The 25806-nt window shown below is 47.8% G+C and overlaps 1 protein-coding gene across 3 annotated transcripts in view; it reads left to right on the top strand.

Moving 5' to 3' along the window:
• Positions 1–25806, top strand: part of LMNTD1 (lamin tail domain containing 1) — a 268559-nt gene that overhangs the window by 22668 nt on the left and 220085 nt on the right. For all 3 annotated transcript variants that reach the window (XM_063929096.1, XM_063929095.1, XM_063929094.1), the window contains exon 2: positions 500–649. In XM_063929096.1, the coding sequence (XP_063785166.1) occupies positions 509–649 (141 nt within the window). In that variant the 5' untranslated portion in view covers positions 500–508. The remainder of the gene's footprint in view (positions 1–499; positions 650–25806) is intronic.

The following is a 25806-nucleotide window of genomic DNA, read 5'->3' as shown; positions in this document are numbered from 1 at the left end:
TGCTCCTGTGGAGGATGAGTGGGTGTTAGATACTGCTACTGTGGAGGATAAGTGACTGTTAGATACAGCTTCTGTGGAGGATGAGTGGGCGTTAGATACTGCTCCTGTGGAGGATGAGTGGGTGTTAGATACTGCTCCTGTGGAGGATGAGTGGGTGTTAGATACTGCTCCTGTGGAGGATGAGTGGGTGTTAGATACTGCTCCTGTGGAGGATGAGTGGGTGTTAGATACTGCTCCTGTGGAGGATGAGTGGGTGTTAGATACTGCTCCTGTGGAGGATGAGTGGGTGTTAGATACTGCTCCTGTGGAGGATGAGTGGGTGTTAGATACTGCTCCTGTGGAGGATGAGTGGGTGTTAGATACTGCTCCTGTGGAGGATGAGTGGGTGTTAGATACTGCTCCTGTGGAGGATGAGTGGGTGTTAGATACTGCTCCTGTGGAGGATGAGTGGGTGTTAGATACTGCTCCTGTGGACTAATCTTTATGCATTATATTGCAGAGCAGAAGTATGATGACAGGAAGCGCAGGCCCGTCGCCAGCTGCAGAGTCGGCACGTCGACATTCCGAAAAAGCTCAAATCCAAGATATTAAAGAGAGGTTCAGTAACTATATTGGGAACGTAAAATCGATGAGAAGTCAGCTGAGACAGGTGCGATCCGCTCCTTAAGAACCTAAAAATGTAGCGGTTTGTATGTGACAATAGAACAAACCAGTGTTTCCTAGACTACTCAAATCTAACTCTCTCTGCACATGTTACATCTGACCCACCTGCAGTGCATATGGTTTTACCCATTAGAGGAAAATGTTTTTTTGCAATCAATCTTGAATTAGGCCAAGTATTTCTAAATTCTGCATCTCTGAATGTTGGGTGGAATTCTGCAGCCAAAAAAACACAGAGAAAGACGAATATTCCGCAGACAGTTTTAAAAATGTTTCTTATTCTTTGTCTTGGCCAGTTTCCTTCAAAATGTAAAGCTAAATATTTACCCTGCACAGAAACAATATAACCCACCCAAATCAAAGTCTCTCTGCACATGTTACATCTGCCCCAGCTGCAGCGCACCATGGTTTTGCCCAATTGCTAACTTTTTTTTTTTTTTTTTTTGCAAAAAGTTGCAGATTAGTAGCAAAGCTGATTAACCTACCAGTTTGTCTTTGGAGCATGAGAATAAAAGGTTTGGTATAATATAAGTGATCACGGGCCATGAGAGAGTCTAATCACTAGAGAGCATCTGCTAATTGTTAAAATGTGTTAATTAACCCCATGGCGTAAATCTGTGCAGAATGTTTTTTCTTCATTTTTTTGAAAACACTTGCTATGATAATTTGTATTTACAGCGTCTCACAGGTAATGCCATCCGCTGTTTCATAGCCTGATTATTATTTCATTGCTTCATACGGATAGCTGTGATGGGCAGAGGTGGGGGGCTTCTACCCGGGGGAACACTTGTGTTTGCAACATAATAGAGACCCTCGAGGGCAGTTTGTTTGGAACATAATGTGTCTCCGCGAGACAATAGCTTGTTGCTGTCCCCGCCACAAATTATCTGGGCCTTGCCGCACATTTTACCAACTCCCGTCTCTATCATTATTTGGGAAACCTATTGGCAAGTAATAGCTCCATTAAGGGCAGCGGTACACTCAGACAACATTATCAGACTCATTTATCCTTCCTAATCATAATACATTCCCCGGGGATGGAGGGAAATCTCTACAATCTGACGCTCATTTACATAGCCGCGACTCGGAAACCTGCAATACAGATGGGAGATTTATGTCTCATTCTGCAGATTGTCTCTTCTCCCTCTGGCTCATCTCTCTGTAATATATCACCACAATGTCATCCAAATCTATTATTCACATACGTCTGTTTTCTATATGGCCTTTGTTGCAGTTTGTGTTTCATCTGCAGTGCAAGGTGATTGTTTTCATTTAAATTACGTCCTATGCAGACAGAGGATACTACTCCCCAACATGACCTGACCACTGGCCGTGACTATAATACATCTATTACACCCTATACAGACATAGGATACTACACCCCAACATGACCTGACCACTGGCCGTGACCATAATACATCTATTACGACCTATACAGACATAAAGCACTACACCCCAACATGACCTGACCACTGGCCATGACCATAATACATCTATTACACCCTATACAGACATAAGACACTACACCCCCAACATGACCTGACCACTGGCCATGACCATAATACATCTATTACACCCTATACAGACATAGGACACTACACCCCAACATGACCTGACCACTGGCCATGACCATAATACATCTATTACACCCTATACAGACATAGGACAATACACCCCAACATGACCTGACCACTGGCCATGACCATAATGCATCTATTACACCTATACAGACATGGGACACTACACCCCCAACATGACCTGACTGCTGGCCATGACCATAATACATCTATTACACCTTATACAGACATAGGACACTACACCCCCAACATGACCTGACCACTGGCCATGACCATAATACATCTATTACACGCTATACAGACATAGGACACTACACCCCCAACATGACCTGACCACTGGCCATGACCATAATACATCTATTACACCCTATACAGACATAGGACACTACACCCCAACATGACCTGACCACTGGCCGTGACTATAATACATCTATTACACCCTATACAGACATAGGATACTACACCCCAACATGACCTGACCACTGGCCATGACCATAATACATCTATTACACCCTATACAGACATAGGACACTACACCCCCAACATGACCTGACCACACCCCCAACATGACCTGACCACTGGCCATGACCATAATACATCTATTACACCCTATACAACCATAGGACACTACACCCCAACATGCCCTGACCACTGGCCATGACCATAATACATCTATTACACCCTATACAGACATAGGACACTACACCCCAACATGACCTGACCACTGGCCATGACCATAATACATCTATTACACCCTATACAGACATAGGGCACTACACCCCCAACATGGCCTGACCACTGGCCGTGACCATAATACATCTATTACGACCTATACAGACATAAAGCACTACACCCCAACATGACCTGACCACTGGCCATGACCATAATACATCTATTACACCCTATACAGACATAGGACACTACACCCCCAACATGACCTGACCACTGGCCATGACCATAATACATCTATTACACCCTATACAGACATAGGACACTACACCCCAACATGACCTGACCACTGGCCATGACCATAATACATCTATTACACCCTATACAGACATAGGACAATACACCCCAACATGACCTGACCACTGGCCATGACCATAATGCGTCTATTACACCATATACAGACATGGGACACTACACCCCCAACATGACCTGACTGCTGGCCATGACCATAATACATCTATTACACCTTATACAGACATAGGACACAACACCCCCAACATGACCTGACCACTGGCCATGACCATAATACATCTATTACACGCTATACAGACATAGGACACTACACCCCCAACATGACCTGACCACTGGCCATGACCATAATACATCTATTACACCCTATACAGACATAGGACACTACACCCCCAACATGACCTGACCACTGGCCATGACCATAATACATCTATTACACCCTATACAGACATAGGACACTACATCCAAACATGACCTGACCGCTGGCCATGACCATAATACATCTATTACACCCTATACAGACATAGGGTACTACACCCCAACATGCCCTGACCACTGGCCATGACCATAATACATATTTCTCTGACGTCCTAAGTGGATGCTGGGACTCCGTAAGGACCATGGGACTCTGTAAGGACCATGGGGAATAGCGGCTCCGCAGGAGACTGGGCACAACTAAAGAAAGCTTTAGGACTACCTGGTGTGCACTGGCTCCTCCCACTATGACCCTCCTCCAGACCTCAGTTAGAATCTTGTGCCCGGCTGAGCTGGATGCACACTAGGGGCTCTCCTGAGCTCCTAGAAAGAAAGTATATTTTAGGTTTTTTTATTTTACAGTGAGATCTGCTGGCAACAGACTCACTGCAGCGAGGGACTAAGGGGAGAAGAAGCGAACCTACCTAACTGGTGGTAGCTTGGGCTTCTTAGGCTACTGGACACCATTAGCTCCAGAGGGATCGACCACAGGACCCGACCTCGATGTTCGGTCCCGGAGCCGCGCCGCCGGCCCCCTTACAGAGCCAGAAGCAAGAAGTGTTCCGGAAAATCGGCGGCAGAAGACTTCTGTCTTCAACAAGGTAGCGCACAGCACTGCAGCTGTGCGCCATTGCTCCTCATGCACACCTCACACTCCGGTCACTGATGGGTGCAGGGCGCTGGGGGGGGGGCGTCCTGAGGGCAATATAATACACCTTGGCTGGCAAATCATCACAATATATAGTCCCAGGGCTATATATGTGATAAATTACCCCTGCCAGAATCCATGAAAAAAATCGGGAGAAAAGTCCGCCGAAAAAGGGGCGGGGCTATCTCCCTCATGTGTATACAAGCAGCTATTGGGGGAAAAAATCACTCAATTATAGTGTTAATCCCTGCATTATATAGCGCTCTGGTGTGTGCTGGCATACTCTCTCTCTGTCTCCCCAAAGGACTTTGTGGGGTCCTGTCCTCAGTCAGAGCATTCTCTGTGTGTGTGCGGTGTGTCGGTACGGCTGTGTCGACATGTTGGATGAGGAAGGTTACGTGGAGGCGGAGCAGAGGCCGATAAATGGGATGTCGCCCCCTGTGGGGCCGACATCAGAGTGGATGGATAAGTGGAAGGTATTAACCGACAATGTCAACTCCTTACATAAAAGGCTGGATGACGTAACAGCTGTGGGACAGCCGGCTTCTCAGCCCGCGCCTGCCCAGGCATCTCAAAGGCCATCAGGGGCTCAAAAAACGCCCGTTACCTCAGATGGCAGACACAGATGTCGACACGGAGTCTGACTCCAGTGTCGACGAGATTGAGACATATACACAATCCACTAGGAACATCCGTTGCATGATCTCGGCAATGAAAAATGTGTTACACATTTCTGACATGAACCCAAGTACCACATAAAAGGGGTTTTATGTTTGGGGAGAAAAAGCAGCCAGTGTTTTGTTCCCCCATCAGATGAGTGAATGAAGTGTGTAAAGAAGCGTGGGTTCCCCCGATAAGAAACTGGTAATTTCTAAAAAGTTACTGATGGCGTACCCTTTCCCGCCAGAGGATAGGTCACGTTGGGAGATATCCCCTAGGGTGGATAAGGCACTCACACGTTTGTCAAAAAAGGTGTCACTGCCGTCTTAGGATACGGCCACTTTGAAGGAGCCTGCTGATAAAAAGCAGGAGGCTATCCTGAAGTCTGTATATACACACTCAGGTACTATACTGAGACCTGCAATTGCCTCAGCATGAATAGTGCTGCTGCAGCGTGGTCTGATACCCTGTCAATATTAATACCATAGACAGAGATAATATTTTGCTAACATAGAGCATATTAAAGACGTCGTCTTATATATGAGGGATGCACAGAGGGATATTTGCCGGCTGGCATCCAGAATTAAGGCAATGTCCATTCTGCCAGGAGGGTATTAGAGACCCGGCAGTGGACAGGTGATGCTGACTTTAAAAGGCACATGGAGATTCTGCCTTATAAGGGTGAGGAATTGTTTGGGGATGGTCTCTGGGACCTCGTATCCACAGCAACAGCTGGGAAGAAAATTTTTTACCTCAGGTTTCCTCACAGCCTAAGAAAGCACCGTATTTTCAGGTACAGTCCTTTCGGCTTCAGAAAAGCAAGCGGGTCAAAGGCGCTTCCTTTCTGCACAGAGACAAGGGAAGAAGGAAAAAGCTGCACCAGACAGCCAGTTCCCAGGATCAAAAATCTTCCCCCGCTTCCTCTGAGTCCACCGCATGACGCTGGGGATCCACAGGTGGAGACAGGTGCGGTGGGGGCGCGTCTCGGGAACTTCAGGGACCAGTGGGCTTGCCCACAGGTGGATCCCTAGGTTCTGCAAGTAGTATCACAGGGATACAAGCTGGAGTTCGAGGCGACTCCCCCTCGCCGTTACCTCACATCAGCCTTGCCTGCTGCCCTCGGAGAAAGGGAGGTAGTACTGGCGGCAATTCACAAGCTGTACTTCCAGCAGGTGAACTCAAGGTACCCCTCATTCAACAAGGCCGGGGTTACTATTCCAAAATGTTTGTGGTACCGAAACCAGACGGTTCGGTGAGACCCATTCTAAAATTGAAATCCATGAACACTTATATACGAAGGTTCAAGTTCAAAATGGAATCGCTCAGGGCGATTATTGCAAGCCTGGAAAATTTCATGGTATCACTGGACATCAAGGATGCTTACCTGCATGTCCCTATTTACCCTCCTCACCAGGAGTACCTCAAAATTGTGGTACAGGTTTGTCATTACCAATTCCAGACGTTGCCGTTGGTCCGTCCCCGGCACGAGGGTATTTACCAAGGTAATGGCCGAAATAATTATCCCGTACTTGGACGATTTCCTTATAAAGGCGAGGTCCAGGGAGCAGTTGTTCGTCGGAGTAGCACTATCTCGGGAAGTGCTACAATAGCACGGCTGGTTTCTGAATATTCCAAAGTCGCAGCTGGTTCCTACGACGTGTCTACTGTTCCTGGGTATGGTTCTGGACACAGAACAAGAAAAAAGGGTTTCTCCCGGAGGAGAAGTCCAAGGAGTTGTCGTCTCTAGACAGAGACCTCCTAATACAAATACAGGTGTCGGTGCATCAATGCACGCGAGCCCTGGGAAAGATGGTAGCTTCTTATGAAGAAATTCCATTCGGCAGGTTCCATGCAAGGATCTTCCAGTGGGATCTGTTGGACAAGTGGTCCGGGTCGCATCTTCAGATGCATCGGCGGATAACCCTGTCTCCAAGGGCCAGGGTGTCGCTGTTGTGGTGGCTGCAGAGTGCTCATCTTCTAGAGGGCCGCAGATTCGGCATACAGGACTGGGTCCTGGTGACCGCGGATGCCAGCCTTCAAGGCTGGGGGGCAGTCACACAGGGAAGAAACTTCCAAGGACTATGGACAAGTCAGGAGACTTCCCTACACATAAATATTCTGGAACTAAAGGCCATTTACAATGCCCTAAGTCAGGCTAGACCCTGCTTCAACACCGGCCGGTGCTGATCCAGTCAGACAACATCACAGCGGTCGCTCATGTAAACCGACAGGGCGGCACAAGAAGCAGGATGGCGATGGCAGAAGCCACAAGGATTCTCCGATGGGCGGAAAATAATGTGTTAGCACTGTCAGCAGTGTTCATTCCCGGAGTGGACAACTGGGAAGCAGACTTTCTCAGCAGACACGACCTCCACCCGGGAGAGTGGGGACTTCATCCAGAAGTCTTCCAAATGATTGTACACCGTTGGGAAAGGCCACAGGTGGACATGATGGCGTCCCGCCTCAACAAAAAGCTAAAGAGATATTGTGCCAGGTCAAGGGACCCTCAGGCGATAGCTGTGGACGCTCTGGTAACACCGTGGGTGTACCAGTCGGTGTATGTGTTCCCTTCTCTGCCTCTCATACCCAGGGTAATGATAATAATAGGAAGGAGAGGAGTAAGAACTATACTCATTGTTCCGGATTGGCCAAGAAGAGCTTGGTACCCAGAACTCCAAGAAATGATCTCAGAGGACCCATGGCCTCTGCCGCTCAGACAGGACCTGCTGCAGCAGGGGGCTTGTCTGTTCCAAGACGTACCGCGGCTGCGTTTGACGGCATGGCGGTTGAACGCCGGATCCTGAAGGAAAAGGGCATTCCGGAGGAAGTTATCCCTACGCTAATTAAAGCTAGGAAAGAAGTGAGCGCAAACCATTATCACCGCATATGGCGGAAATATGTTGCGTGCTGTGAGGCCAGGAAGGCCCCAACGGAGGAATTTCAGCTAGGTCGATTTCTGCACTTCCTACAGTCAGGGGTGACTATGGGCCTAAAATTGGGTTCCATTAAGGTCCAGATTTCGGCTCTATCGATTTTCTTCCAAAATAGAACTGGCTTCACTGCCTGAAGTTCAGACTTTTGTTAAGGGAGTGCTGCATAGTCAGCCCCGTTTGTGCCTCCAGTGGCACCGTGGGATCTCAACGTGGTGTTGGATTTCCTGAAGTCGCATTGGGTTGAGCCACTTAAATCCGTGGAGCTAAAATACCTCACGTGGAAAGTGGTCATGCTGTTGGCCTTGGCGTCGGCCAGGCGTGTATCAGAATTGGCGGCTTTATCATGCAAAAGCCCTTATCTGATTTTTTTATATGGATAGGGCGGAATTGAGGACTCGTTCCCAATTCCTTCCTAAGGTGGTATCAGTGTTTCATGTGAACCAACCTATTGTGGTGCCTGCGGCTACTTGGGACTTGGAGGATTTCAAGTTACTGGACGTAGTCAGGGCCCTGAAAAATATATGTTTCCAGGACGGCTGGAGTCAGGAAAACTGACTCGCTATTTATCCTATATGCACCCAACAAGCTGGGTGCTCCTGCTTCTAAGCAGACTATTGCTCGCTGGATCTGTAGTACAATTCAACTTGCACATTCTGCGGCTGGACTGCCGCACCCTAAATCTGTAAAAGCCCATTCCACGAGGAAAGGGGCTCTTCTTGGGCGGCTGCCCGAGGGGTCTCGGCTTTACAAATTTGCCGAGCTGTTACTTGGTCGGGTTCAAACACTTTTGCAAGAGTCTACAAGTTTGATACCCTGGCTGAGGAGGACCTAGAGTTTGCTCATGCAGTGCTGCAGAGTCATCCGCACTCTCCCGCCCGTTTGGGAGCTTTGGTATAATCCCCATGGTCCTTACGGAGTCCCAGCATCCACTTAGGACGTCAGAGAAAATAAGATTTTACTCACCGGTAAATCTATTTCTCGTAGTCCGTAGTGGATGCTGGGCGCCCATCCCAAGTGCGGATTGTCTGCAATACTTGTATATAGTTATTGCCTAACTAAAGGGTTATTGTTGAGCCATCTGTTGAGAGGCTCAGTTATATTTCATACTGTTAACTGGGTATAGTATCACGAGTTATACGGTGTGATTGGTGTGGCTGGTATGAGTCTTACCCGGGATTCAAAATCCTTCCTTATTGTGTCAGCTCTTCCGGGCACAGTATCCTAACTGAGGTCTGGAGGAGGGTCATAGTGGGAGGAGCCAGTGCACACCAGGTAGTCCTAAAGCTTTCTTTAGTTGTGCCCAGTCTCCTGCGGAGCCGCTATTCCCCATGGTCCTTACGGAGTCCCATGGTCCTTACGGAGTCCCAGCATCCACTACGGACTACGAGAAATAGATTTACCGGTGAGTAAAATCTTATTATTACACCCTATACAAACATAGGACACTACACCCCCAACATGACATGACCACTGGCCATGACCATAATACATCTATTACACCCTATACAGACATAGGACACTACACCCCCAACATGACCTGACCGCTGGCCATGACCATAATACATCTATTACACCCTATACAGACATAGGACACTACACCCCCAACATGACCTGACCGCTGGCCATGACCATAATACCTCTATTACACCCTATACAGACATAGGACACTACACCCCCAACATGACCTGGCCGCTGGCCATGACCATAACACATCTATTACACCCTATACAGACATAGGACCCTACACCCCCAACATGAACTGACCACTGGCAATGACCATAACACATCTATTACACCCTATACAAACATAGGACCATACACCCCTAATTTGACCTGACCACTGGCCGTGACCATAATACATCTATTAAACCCTATACAGACATAGGGCACTACACCCCAACATGGCCTGACCACTGGCCGTGACCATAATGCATCTATTACACCTATACAGACATAGGGCGCTACACCCCCAACATGACCTGACCGCTGACCATGCCTATAATACATCTATTATACACTATACAGACATAGGACGCTACACCCCCAACATGACCTGACTGCTGGCCATGACCATAATACATCTATTACACCATATACAGACACAGGATGCTACACCCCAACATGGCCTGATCACTGTACATGACCATAATACATCTATTACACCCTATACAGACATAGAACGACTACACCCCCAACATGACCTGACCACTGGCCATGACCATAATACATCTATTACACCCTATACAGACATAGGACACTACACCCCCAACATGACCTGACCGCTAGCGTGACCGTAATATATCTATTACACCCAATACAGACATAGGACACTACACCCCCAACATGACCTGACCACTGGCCATGACCATAATACATCTATTACACCCCATACAGACATAGGACACTACACCCCCAACATGACCTGACCGCTAGCGTGACCATAATACATCTATTACACCCTATACAGACATAGGACACTACACCCCCAACATGACCTGACCGCTGGCCATGACCAGAATACATCTATTACACCCTATACAGACATAGGACACTACACCCCCAACATGACCTGACCACTGGCCATGACCATAATACATCTATTACACCCTATACAGACATAGGACACTACACCCCCAACATAACCTGACCACTGGCCATGACCATAAGACATCTATTACACCCTATACAGACATAGGACACTACACCCCCAACATGACCTGACCACTGGCCATGACCATAACACATCTATTACACCTTATACAGACATAGGACCATACACCCCTAATTTGACCTGACCACTGGCCGTGACCATAATACATCTATTAAACCCTATACAGACATAGGGCACTACACCCCAACATGGTCTGACCACTGGCCGTGACCATAATACATCTATTACGACCTATACAGACATAGGGCAGTACACCCCAACATGACCTGACCACTGGCCATGACCATAATACATCTATTACACCCTATACAGACATAGGACACTACACCCCAACATGACCTGACCACTGGCCATGACCATAATACATCTATTACACCCTATACAGACATAGGACACTACACCCCTAACATGACCTGACCGCTGGCCATGACCATAACACATCTATTACACCCTATACAGACATAGGACCCTACACCCCCAACATGACCTGACCACTGGCCATGACCATGACACATCTATTACACCCTATACAGACATAGGACCCTACACCCCCAACATGACCTGACCACTGGCCATGACCATAATACATCTATTACACCCTATACAGACATAGGACACTACACCCCAACATGACCTGACCACTGGCCATGACCATAATACATCTATTACACCCTATACAGACATAGGACAATACATCCCAACATGACCTGACCACTGGCCATGACCATAATGCATCTATTACACCTATACAGACATTGGGCGCTACACCCCCAACATGACCTGACCGCTGACCATGCCTATAATACATCTATTATACACTATACAGACATAGGACGCTACACCCCCAACATGACCTGACTGCTGGCCATGACCATAATACATCTATTACACCATATACAGACACAGGATGCTACACCCCAACATGGCCTGATCACTGTACATGACCATAATACATCTATTACACCCTATACAGACATAGAACGACTACACCCCCAACATGACCTGACCACTGGCCATGACCATAATACATCTATTACACCCTATACAGACATAGGACACTACACCCCCAACATGACCTGACCGCTAGCGTGACCGTAATATATCTATTACACCCAATACAGACATAGGACACTACACCCCCAACATGACCTGACCACTGGCCATGACCATAATACATCTATTACACCCCATACAGACATAGGACACTACACCCCCAACATGACCTGACCGCTAGCGTGACCATAATACATCTATTACACCCTATACAGACATAGGACACTACACCCACAACATGACCTGACCGCTGGCCATGACCAGAATACATCTATTACACCCTATACAGACATAGGACACTACACCCCCAACATGACCTGACCACTGGCCATGACCATAATACATCTATTACACCCTATACAGACATAGGACACTACACCCCCAACATAACCTGACCACTGGCCATGACCATAAGACATCTATTACACCCTATACAGACATAGGACACTACACCCCCAACATGACCTGACCACTGGCCATGACCATAACACATCTATTACACCTTATACAGACATAGGACCATACACCCCTAATTTGACCTGACCACTGGCCGTGACCATAATACATCTATTAAACCCTATACAGACATAGGGCACTACACCCCAACATGGTCTGACCACTGGCCGTGACCATAATACATCTATTACGACCTATACAGACATAGGGCAGTACACCCCAACATGACCTGACCACTGGCCATGACCATAATACATCTATTACACCCTATACAGACATAGGACACTACACCCCTAACATGACCTGACCGCTGGCCATGACCATAACACATCTATTACACCCTATACAGACATAGGACCCTACACCCCCAACATGACCTGACCACTGGCCATGACCATGACACATCTATTACACCCTATACAGACATAGGACCCTACACCCCCAACATGACCTGACCACTGGCCATGACCATAATACATCTATTACACCCTATACAGACATAGGACACTACACCCCAACATGACCTGACCACTGGCCATGACCATAATACATCTATTACACCCTATACAGACATAGGACAATACATCCCAACATGACCTGACCACTGGCCATGACCATAATGCATCTATTACACCTATACAGACATAGGGCGCTACACCCCCAACATGACCTGACTGCTGGCCATGACCATAATACATCTATTACACCATATACAGACACAGGATGCTACACCCCAACATGACCTGACCGCTGGCCATGACCATAACACATCTATTACACCCTATACAGACATAGAACGACTACACCCCCCAACATGACCTGACCGCTGGCTGTGACCATAATACATCTATTACACCCTATACAGACATAGGACACTACACCCCCAACATGACCTGACCGCTGGACATGAACAATAATACATCTATTACACCCTATACAGACATAGAACGACTACACCCCCAACATGACCTGACCACTGGCCATGACCATAATACATCTATTACACCCTATACAGACATAGGACACTACACCCCCAACATGACCTGACCGCTAGCGTGACCGTAATACATCTATTGCACCCTATACAGACATAGGACACTACACCCCCAACATAACCTGACTGCTGGCTATAACCATAATACATCTATTGCACCCTATACAGACATAGGACACTACACCCCCAACATGACCTGACCACTGGCCATGACCAGAATACATCTATTACACCCTATACAGACATAGGACACTACACCCCCAACATAACCTGACCACTGGCCATGACCATAATACATCTATTACACCCTATACAGACATAGGACACTACACCCCCAACATGACCTGACCACTGGCCATGACCATAATACATCTATTACACCTTATACAGACATAGGACACTACACCCCCAACATGACCTGACCACTGGCCATGACCATTATACATCTATTACACCCTATACAGACATAGGACACTACACCCCAAACATGACCTGACCACTGGCCATGACCATAATACATCTATTACACCCTATACAGACATAGGACACTACACCCCCAACATGACCTGACCACTGGCCATGAACATAATACATCTAGTACACGCTACAGACATAGGACACTACACCCCCAACATGACCTGACCACTGGCCATGACCATAATACATCTATTACACCCTATACAGACATAGGACACTACACCCCCAACATGACCTGACCACTGGCCATGACCATAATACATCTATTACACCATATACAGACATAGGACACTACACCCCCAACATGACCTGACCGCTAGCGTGACCGTAATACATCTATTGCACCCTATACAGACATAGGACACTACACCCCCAACATAACCTGACTGCTGGCTATAACCATAATACATCTATTGCACCCTATACAGACATAGGACACTACACCCCCAACATAACCTGACTGCTGGCTATAACCATAATACATCTATTGCACCCTATACAGACATAGGACACTACACCCCCAACATGACCTGACCACTGGCCATGACCAGAATACATCTATTACACCCTATACAGACATAGGACACTACACCCCCAACATAACCTGACCACTGGCCATGACCATAATACATCTATTACACCCTATACAGACATAGGACACTACACCCCCAACATGACCTGACCACTGGCCATGACCATAATACATCTATTACACCTTATACAGACATAGGACACTACACCCCCAACATGACCTGACCACTGGCCATGACCATTATACATCTATTACACCCTATACAGACATAGGACACTACACCCCAAACATGACCTGACCACTGGCCATGACCATAATACATCTATTACACCCTATACAGACATAGGACACTACACCCCCAACATGACCTGACCACTGGCCATGAACATAATACATCTAGTACACGCTACAGACATAGGACACTACACCCCCAACATGACCTGACCACTGGCCATGACCATAATACATCTATTACACCCTATACAGACATAGGACACTACACCCCCAACATGACCTGACCACTGGCCATGACCATAATACATCTATTACACCATATACAGACATAGGACACTACACCCCCAACATGACCTGACCGTTGGACATGACCATAATACATCTATTACACCATATACAGACATAGATACTACACCCCAACATGACCTGACCGCTGGACATGACCATAATACATCTATTACACCCTATACAGACATAGGACACTACACCCCCAACATGACCTGACCACTGGCCATAACCATAATACATCTATTACACCCTATACAGACATAGGACACTACACCCCCAACATGACCTGTCCACTGGCCGTGACCATTATAGATCTATTATACCCTATACAGACATAGGACACTACACTCCAACATGACCTGACCGCTGGACATGACCATAATACATCTATTACACCATATACAGACATAGACACTACACCCCCAACATGACCTGACCACTGGCCATGACCATAACACATCTATTACACCCTATACAGACATAGGACCATACACCCCTAATTTGACCTGACCACTGGCCGTGACCATAATACATCTATTAAACCCTATACAGACATAGGGCACTACACCCCAACATGGTCTGACCACTGGCCGTGACCATAATACATCTATTACGACCTATACAGACATAGGGCAGTACACCCCAACATGACCTGACCACTGGCCATGACCATAATACATCTATTACACCCTATACAGACATAGGACACTACACCCCAACATGACCTGACCACTGGCCATGACCATAATACATCTATTACACCCTATACAGACATAGGACACTACACCCCCAACATGACCTGACCGCTGGCCATGACCATAACACATCTATTACACCCTATACAGACATAGGACCCTACACCCCCAACATGACCTGACCACTGGCCATGACCATGACACATCTATTACACCCTATACAGACATAGGACCCTACACCCCCAACATGACCTGACCACTGGCCATGACCATAATACATCTATTACACCCTATACAGACATAGGACACTACACCCCAACATGACCTGACCACTGGCCATGACCATAATACATCTATTACACCCTATACAGACATAGGACAATACACCCCAACATGACCTGACCACTGGCCCTGACCATAATGCATCTATTACACCTATACAGACATAGGGCGCTACACCCCCAACATGACCTGACCGCTGACCATGCCTATAATACATCTATTATACACTATACAGACATAGGACGCTACACCCCCAACATGACCTGTGTCACAACTGAGGGCCTGAGCTGACGGGAGGCAGCCTCAGTTGTAGGGGCTGAGATGTACAGGAACCTGGGAGGTTGTATCAGACCCCTGGACATGTAAGTAACATGAATAATAACTGCCCGAAGGCGTGACCACGACAACTTGGATAAAAGTCAATGATGTTTATTATGACAACTCCGCAACACAGCAGCAGTAAAAGAAAACGTAAAAGTCAGCAAAGAATAAATACAGTTCCTGGGTACTACAGGATGGCAGGAGCCACAGGGCACTGGTAGTGTGAGATAGTTCTTATGATCTTCTAGATGGAAAGTCCTTACCAGGCCCGACTGTAGCAATGGAGATAACCCAGGATTGTGCCAGCTGGTGTTCCAGGAAAAGCTGGGTTGCTGAAGATAAAACAGCTGCTGTGGATACTGGCTGGAACCAGACTGTTGTTAGCACGGAGTGGATACTGGCTGGAACCAGTTAAATAATAAATGAACTTGGGAGCGATGAAATATGAACTGAAATGTAGAACTTGAGAGCGGAGAAATAATAATACCGGTGGAGAGTGGTAAAGTGTAGAAAGGACACCGGCCCTTTAAGGGAAGCTGTACTCTGCTGGAAGCTGAGCTGGAAGCAGGTAATGTTGTAGCTGGAAACAGATGAATCCACAATGGATTGGAGAGTCAGGCTACACCGCAGGTGGAATGCTGGTGCGGGTCTCTATGGTGGAAGTCTTGAGACAGGAGCTGGAACCTGGAAGACAATCACAGGAGAGAGACAAACAGGAACTAGGTTTGACAACCAAAGCACTGACGCCTTCCTTGCTCAGGCACAGTGTATTTATACCTGCAGCAAGGAAGGGATTGGCTAGGCAATTATGCAGATTATCAATACTGAGAACAGATTGGTGGAAATGATCAGCTGACAGAATCCAAGATGGCTGCGCCCATGCAGACACTTGGAGGGAAGTTTGGTTTGTAATCCATGTGGTAATGAAAACAGTAATGGCGGCGCCGGCCACCGGAGACAGGAGGCGCCAGGCTGACAGATGCACATCCAACCACGCGGACACAGCGGAGGCCGCGGCTGACGTAATCGCCACTCAGACACTCTGCATGCAGAAGTTCAGGGACGGCGGCGGAGGCCGCGGGAGACGCCATGCCAGGTGTAATATGGCGTTTACTGTGACAGCGTCCCAGAGTGACAGGAGAGGATACAGGAATGTACACATCAGGATAACAGATGGGATCCGGTCCTGGAGCGCTGAGCCAGCCTTAGGAGGCATCTGATGGGTAAGAAATGGCGTCCAGATACCCGGATCGTGACAGCACCCCCCCCTTTAGGAGTGGCCCCAGGACACTTCTTTGGCTTTTGAGGAAACTTGGAATGGAATCTCCGGACCAAGGCAGGAGCATGGACATCAGAAGCATTGGTCCATGAACGTTCCTCAGGACCATAACCCTTCCAGTCAATAAGATATTGTAGTTGACCGTAACGGTGACGTGAGTCCAGGATCTTGGCCACTTCATACTCAACGCCTCGTTGAGTTTGGACTTTCGGAGTTGGAGGAAGTGAGGAATGAAACCGATTCAAGATCAGCGGTTTCAACAGGGAAACATGGAATGTCCTGGGTATTTTTAAGAAGGGAGGCAACTGGAGTCTGTAAGCAACAGGATTGATGACTTGTTCAATCTTGAAAGGACCGATATAGCGAGGTGCAAACTTCATACTGGGAACTCTTAACCTCAAATTCTTCGTGGATAACCATACCCGATCACCCACCTTGAGAGCAGGAACTGCTCGACGCTTCTTATCCGCAAACTTCTTGTACCTGAACGATGCCTTGAGCAGAGCTGATCGTACGCTCTTCCAGATATTGGCAAACTGATGCAAGGTGATATCCACTGCGGGAACAGAAGTTGCTGGAAGCGGTTGGAACTCAGGGACTTTAGGGTGGAATCCAAAGTTAGTGAAGAATGGTGTTGAAGCAGATGAAGAATGATACTGGTTGTTATGACAGAACTCGGCCCAGGGAAGTAATTGAACCCAGTCATCTTGAGAGGAGGACACATAGATGCGGAGGAAGGCCTCCAAGTCCTGATTCACCCTCTCGGTTTGACCATTGGTCTGAGGATGGTAAGCCGTGGAAAACTTTAGCTGGACTTGGAGGACTTGACATAAACTTCGCCAGAATTTGGCTGTGAATTGAACTCCTCGATCAGAGATAATTTCTTCAGGAAGACCGTGGAGTCGGAAGATCTCTTGTATGAATACTTGAGCCAACTTGGAAGCTGACGGAAGACCGGTGAGAGGAATGAAGTGTGCCATCTTGGTGAACCGGTCAACTACCACCCAGATGGTATTGAAATTGTTGCACATGGGTAAGTCTGTAATGAAATCCATCGACAAGTGGGTCCATGGTCGACGGGGAACGGATAGTGGAACCAGTTGCCCCGCAGGCGACTGGCGGGATACTTTATGTTGGGCACACTTTGGGCAAGATGCAATAAACTCCAAGACGTCCTTTTTCAGAGTTGGCCACCAATAGGACCTAGAGATAAACTCCAGGGTTTTTTGGATACCTGTATGTCCGGCAAAACGGGAAGCATGGGCCCAATGCATGAGCTTCTTCCTTAGCATCGGCTTCACAAAACTTTTCCCTGATGGGGGCGTAGAGTCCATCCCTACCGTGGAGAATGCCAACGGACTTATAATAGGATGCTTGTCTGAAGACTCTGACTCATTTTCTTGCTCCCATGAGCGGGAAAGGGCATCGGCCTTGCGATTCTGAGAGCCCGGACAGAACTGGAGTTTAAAGTCGAACCTGGAAAAGAAAAGTGCCCATCTGGCCTGACGAGGGTTGAGACATTGTGCGCCTTTCAAATATAGAAGGTTCTTGTGGTCTGTAAGGATGGTGATTGAATGAGAAGCTCCCTCCAACAGATATCTCCACTCCTCTAGAGCGAGCTTGATGGCTAGCAACTCCTGGTCGCCAATGGCATAGTTGCGCTCCGCTGGGGAGAACTTCCGTGAGAATAAACTGCAAGGATGTAAATGGCCATCTTTAGCCCTCTGAGATAACACCGCTCCTACTCCAACGGAGGAGGCATCCACCTCTAGGATGAAAGGAGAGTCGATGTCAGGCTGTTTCAGGACAGGCGCAGAGATGAACCTCTGTTTTAAAAGATGAAAAGCTTGCATGGCTTCTTCAGACCACTTGGACGGGTTAGCACCCTTCTTGGTGAAAGCAGTAATAGGCGCCACAATGGTGGAAAAGTCTCGTATAAACTTTCGGTAATAATTGGCGAACCCTAAGAACCTCTGGACCCCTTTGAGGGTTAAGGGTACCGGCCAATTCTGAATTGCTTGTAGTTTCTCAGGATCCATCTCTAGTCCGGAACCGGACACAATGTACCCTAGAAACGGAATGGACTTGACTTCAAAGACGCATTTCTCTAATTTGCAATAGAGATGATTGACACGGAGACAGGACAGAACCTCCTTTACCCAAAAACGATGTTCCTCTAAATTGTTGGCAAAAATGAGGATATCATCTAGATAGACCACGACATGACGGTATAGAATGTCTCTGAAGATCTCATTGACGAAATGCTGGAAGACAGCTGGAGCATTGCTCAATCCGAAGGGCATGACGAGGTACTCATAATGTCCGTCACGGGTGTTAAATGCGGTCTTCCACTCGTCACCCTCACGGATCCGGATGAGATTGTATGCACCTCGCAAGTCCAGCTTTGTAAAGATGGTAGCTCCGCTAACTCTGTCAAAGAGCTCAGTAATCAGGGGTAAAGGATAACGGTTCTTGATGGTAATGTCGTTCAAACCTCTGTAGTCGATGCACGGCCGCAGACCACCATCTTTCTTTTTTACAAAAAAGAAGCCTGCGCCGGCTGGAGAAGAAGAAGGTCGAATGAACCCCTTTGCTAGGTTCTCTTTAATATATTCCTCCATAGAATGCGTCTCAGGCAGAGACAACGGATAAGTTCGGCCTCGAGGTGGAACCTTCCCTGGAACGAGATCAATCGGACAGTCCCATTCTCTATGAGGAGGAAGGATATCAGCAGAAGCTTTACTGAACACATCCGTGAAATCTTGATATGGAGGAGGTGGAACATCAGACGACCTGGGGGAGGAAGAACAGACAGGCAATACTTTAAACAAACATGTCTCAGCACAGGAGGAACCCCATGCCAGGATTTGCGTAGTCGTCCAATCAATTGTAGGATTGTGAAGACGGAGCCATGGAAGGCCCAGGACCACAGGATGTGTGGCTCTTGGAATCACTAAAAAAGAAATAAGTTCGGAATGAAGAACTCCCACTCAGACGAACTGGTAGAGTCCTTAAAGAAATAACTGCATCAAAAATTTTGCTGCCATCCACGGCAGTTAAAGAAATGGACGAAGGAAGTCTCTCGGTGGGTAGGGACCACCGTTTAACATAGGCTTCGGTAATAAAGTTCCCAGCTGCTCCGGAATCAAGGAGGGCAATGACGTTCCGATAACGTTGAGCAACTTGAAGCGAGACTGGGAGATTACAATCTTGAGGAGATGGAGAGGAGATCATTACTCCTAGCCGGCCCTCTCCTTGGCGAGCTAGGATTTGGAGTTTCCCGGACGTTTGGGACAGGCATTAATGGTGTGAGACGGAGCTGCACAATAGAGACAGAGAAACTCGGAGAGACGTCTTCTGCGCTCAGCAGGAGTTAAACGGGAACGGCCAAGTTGCATGGGCTCATCTTTAGATGGTGACAGTTGACGAGGAGGAGGAGCAGAAGATTTTGGAGCAGATGATCTTCCACGCTCAGTTGCTCTCTCTCTGAAACGTAAATCAACTTTCGTGCAGAGTGAGATTAGCTCATCTAACTTAGAAGGTAAGTCTCTGGTAGCTAACTCATCTTTAATACGCTCAGATAAGCCATGCCAGAATGCAGCATACAGGGCCTCGTCGTTCCATGCCAGTTCGGACGCCAGGATCTGGAACTGTATCAGATATTGTCCTACAGTACGTGACCCCTGGCGTAAACGGAGAATCTCGGATGAAGCTGAGGTTACCCGGCCTGGCTCGTCGAAGATGCGCCTGAATGTTGACACGAAGGCAGTGTAGGAAGATAGCAGGGTGTCGGACCTCTCCCATAACGGTGATGCCCAATCAAGGGCTGAGCCACTGAGAAGAGAAATAATGTAGGCAATTTTTGTACGGTCACTGGGAAAATTGCCAGGTTGTAGCTCAAACTGAATCTCACACTGGTTGAGAAATCCCCTGCAGAATCTTGGAGATTCGTCAAATTTTGCTGGCGTTGGAAGATGAAGACGTGGAGCAGAAATGGGTAACGTGGGTGGGGTTATAGCTGGAGTCACTGTGGTTGACGCACCAGACGCGCCTGATCCACGGAGAGTTGTCTGAATCCCATCCAGCCGAGTAGAGAGATCCTGGAGACAGCGGATGATGTGGCCGTGTGCAGCCTCCTGATGTTCTAGTCGGGCTGCCAGTTCTTGCATCGGCCTGGCCGCTTGATCCTGGTCTCCGGCTGGATTCATTAGGTCAGTGCTTACTGTCACAACTGAGGGCCTGAGCTGACGGGAGGCAGCCTCAGTTGTAGGGGCTGAGATGTACAGGAACCTGGGAGGTTGTATCAGACCCCTGGACATGTAAGTAACATGAATAATAACTGCCCGAAGGCGTGACCACGACAACTTGGATAAAAGTCAATGATGTTTATTATGACAACTCCGCAACACAGCAGCAGTAAAAGAAAACGTAAAAGTCAGCAAAGAATAAATACAGTTCCTGGGTACTACAGGATGGCAGGAGCCACAGGGCACTGGTAGTGTGAGATAGTTCTTATGATCTTCTAGATGGAAAGTCCTTACCAGGCCCGACTGTAGCAATGGAGATAACCCAGGATTGTGCCAGCTGGTGTTCCAGGAAAAGCTGGGTTGCTGAAGATAAAACAGCTGCTGTGGATACTGGCTGGAACCAGACTGTTGTTAGCACGGAGTGGATACTGGCTGGAACCAGTTAAATAATAAATGAACTTGGGAGCGATGAAATATGAACTGAAATGTAGAACTTGAGAGCGGAGAAATAATAATACCGGTGGAGAGTGGTAAAGTGTAGAAAGGACACCGGCCCTTTAAGGGAAGCTGTACTCTGCTGGAAGCTGAGCTGGAAGCAGGTAATGTTGTAGCTGGAAACAGATGAATCCACAATGGATTGGAGAGTCAGGCTACACCGCAGGTGGAATGCTGGTGCGGGTCTCTATGGTGGAAGTCTTGAGACAGGAGCTGGAACCTGGAAGACAATCACAGGAGAGAGACAAACAGGAACTAGGTTTGACAACCAAAGCACTGACGCCTTCCTTGCTCAGGCACAGTGTATTTATACCTGCAGCAAGGAAGGGATTGGCTAGGCAATTATGCAGATTATCAATACTGAGAACAGATTGGTGGAAATGATCAGCTGACAGAATCCAAGATGGCTGCGCCCATGCAGACACTTGGAGGGAAGTTTGGTTTGTAATCCATGTGGTAATGAAAACAGTAATGGCGGCGCCGGCCACCGGAGACAGGAGGCGCCAGGCTGACAGATGCACATCCAACCACGCGGACACAGCGGAGGCCGCGGCTGACGTAATCGCCACTCAGACACTCTGCATGCAGAAGTTCAGGGACGGCGGCGGAGGCCGCGGGAGACGCCATGCCAGGTGTAATATGGCGTTTACTGTGACAGCGTCCCAGAGTGACAGGAGAGGATACAGGAATGTACACATCAGGATAACAGATGGGATCCGGTCCTGGAGCGCTGAGCCAGCCTTAGGAGGCATCTGATGGGTAAGAAATGGCGTCCAGATACCCGGATCGTGACAACCTGACTGCTGGCCATGACCATAATACATCTATTACACCATATACAGACACAGGATGCTACACCCCAACATGACCTGACCGCTGGCCATGACCATAACACATCTATTACACCCTATACAGACATAGAACGACTACACCCCCCAACATGACCTGACCGCTGGCTGTGACCATAATACATCTATTACACCCTATACAGACATAGGACACTACACCCCCAACATGACCTGACCGCTGGACATGAACAATAATACATCTATTACACCCTATACAGACATAGAACGACTACACCCCCAACATGACCTGACCACTGACCATGACCATAATACATCTATTACACCCTATACAGACATAGGACACTACACCCCCAACATGACCTGACCGCTAGCGTGACCGTAATACATCTATTACACCCTATACAGACATAGGACACTACACCCCCAACATAACCTGACTGCTGGCTATAACCATAATACATCTATTACACCCTATACAGACATAGGACACTACACCCCCAACATGACCTGACCACTGGCCATAACCATAATACATCTATTACACCCTATACAGACATAGGACACTACACCCCCAACATAACCTGTCCACTGGCCGTGACCATTATACATCTATTATACCCTATACAGACATAGGACACTACACCCCCAACATGACCTGACCGCTGGACATGACCATAATACATTTATTACATCATATACAGACATAGACACTACACCCCCAACATGACCTGACCGCTGGACATGACCATAATACATCTATTACACCCTATACAGACACAGGACACTACACCCCCAACATGACCTGACCACTGGCCATGACCATAATACAATTCCGTTATACTCTATACAGACATAGGACACTGCCTCTATAGGTACAAAATCAATGCTAAAATATATGTTTATACAGTATATGATTGATTGCAAAGTTTCAGTGTACAGTACAAACTTTGATGTCTGCATTAAATTGATTTAATATAATCGATCTGTCTTTTAATGGAACATGTAATTTGTGATGAAACATATATTTAAGTTTCACTAAGTTGACATAAATTTGATTAAATATCAGTCAGTCCCCTGGTGACAGGTTGTTTCTCTAACCCACTGTGCTTATTGATATACTCATTGCAGAGATCATTACATGTGATTGCTGGTTACATACACTGAGAGTTAATGGCGGTGGAGTTTGTCATAGACAACAGTGTCCTCTGTGACTGTGTTGCTTCTGGTGCAGTTTCCACACAGGGTGCTAAAGCGTAAAGTAGCTGAAACGCAAACATAAAATCTTCTTTGGCAATTTCACGTGACAATATTTGCTGTGATGTACCTATATTTCTGATGCAGTCCATTGGTTTGCAGAATATTTAATCCGTGGCTCCCTTCTCTTCTTCTTCATTCTTGACCCCTTCTCCTCCGTCCGTGGCCCCTTTTCTTCTCTTCCATCCTTGGCCCCTTCTCTTCTCCTCCATTCGTGACCCTTTCTCCTCCATTCTTGGCACCTTCTCATTTCCTCCATCCTTGGCCCCTTCTTCTCCTCCGCTTTTGGTCCCTTCTCTTCTCCTTCGTCCTTGGCCCCTTCTCCTCCTCTGTTCTTGGTGCCTTTTATTCTCCTCCATCTTTGGCCCCTTCTCATCTTTTACGTCTTTGGCTCCTTCTCTCATCCTCTGTTCTTGGCCCATTCTCTTCTCCTCCATTCTTGGCCCCTTCTCCTCCGTCCTTGGCCCCTTTACTTCTCCTCCAACCTTGGCCCCTTACCTTCTCCTCTGTCCTTGGCCCCTTTTCTTTTCCTTCATTCTTGGCCCCTTCTGTTCGCCTTTATCCTTTTCCCCTTCTCTTTCCTCTGTTCTTGGCCCCCTTCTCTTCTCCTCTGTCTTTGGCCCCCTTCTCTTCTCCTCTGTCCTTGGCCCCCTTCTCTTCTCCTCTGTCCTTGTCCCCCTTCTCTTCTTCTCTGTTCTTGGCCCCTTCTCTTCTCCTCTGTTCTTGGTCCCCTTCTCTTCTTCTCTGTTCTTGGCCCCCTTATCTTCTCCTCTGTTCTTGGCCCCCTTCTCTTCTCCTCTGTCCTTGGCCCCTTCTCTTCTCCTTCGTCCTTGGCTCCTTCTCTCATCCTCTGTTCTTGGCCCATTCTCTTCTCCGTTCTTGGCCCCTTCTCTTCTCCTCCATTCTTGGCCCCTTCTCCTCCGTCCTTGGCCCCTTTACTTCTCCTCCAACCTTGGCCCCTTACCTTCTCCTCTGTCCTTGGCCCCTTTTCTTTTCCTTCATTCTTGGCCCCTTCTGTTCGCCTCCATCCTTTTCCCCTTCTCTTTCCTCTGTTCTTGGCCCCCTTCTCTTCTCCTCTGTCTTTGGCCCCCTTCTCTTCTCCTCTGTCCTTGGCCCCTTCTCTTCTCCTCTGTCCTTGACCCCCTTCTCTTCTCCTCTGTTCTTGGCCCCTTCTCTTCTCCTCGGTCCTTGGCCCCTTCTCTTCTCCTCCGTCCTTGGCCCCCTTCTCTTCTCCTCTGTTCTTGGCCCTTTCTCTTTTCTTCTATCCTTGTCCCCTTCTCTTGTCCTCTGTACTTGGCCCCTTCTCCCACATGCTTGGCCCCTACACTTCTCCTCTGTCCTTGGCCCTTTCTCTTTTCTTCCATCCTTGTCCCCTTCTCTTGTCCTCTGTACTTGGCCCCTTCTCCCACATGCTTGGCCCCTACACTTCTCCCATGTCCTTGGCTCCTTTCTCTTCACCCTCAATACTTTAAAATTTACCACTCTATCCTCATCCTCTCCCTGTCTCCGTATCACCAACTCCCATATTCTTGTGGGGAAACAAGGGCTTACATAAACACAATATAACTAAAACTGAAAGTCATTAAGCCTGATTCTGAGTCAGGTGCAAAACAGACGCAAGTCCAGACATCAGCTGTATGTGTATGCATCACTTTGCCCACTGTTTTCCCAGCACATTTCATGGGCAGACCAATCTGGCCGTACATGCAGTGAACCGTCTGCTCTGACATCCTCCGCAGGTGTATGCGCTTCTTGCAGCAAATGCGCAGTCTGCTGATAATCGCGAGA

Source organism: Pseudophryne corroboree, chromosome 6, assembly GCF_028390025.1.
Source record: "Pseudophryne corroboree isolate aPseCor3 chromosome 6, aPseCor3.hap2, whole genome shotgun sequence".
Taxonomy (NCBI): Eukaryota; Metazoa; Chordata; class Amphibia; order Anura; family Myobatrachidae; genus Pseudophryne; species Pseudophryne corroboree.
This window is presented reverse-complemented; position numbering and strand designations above follow the sequence as displayed.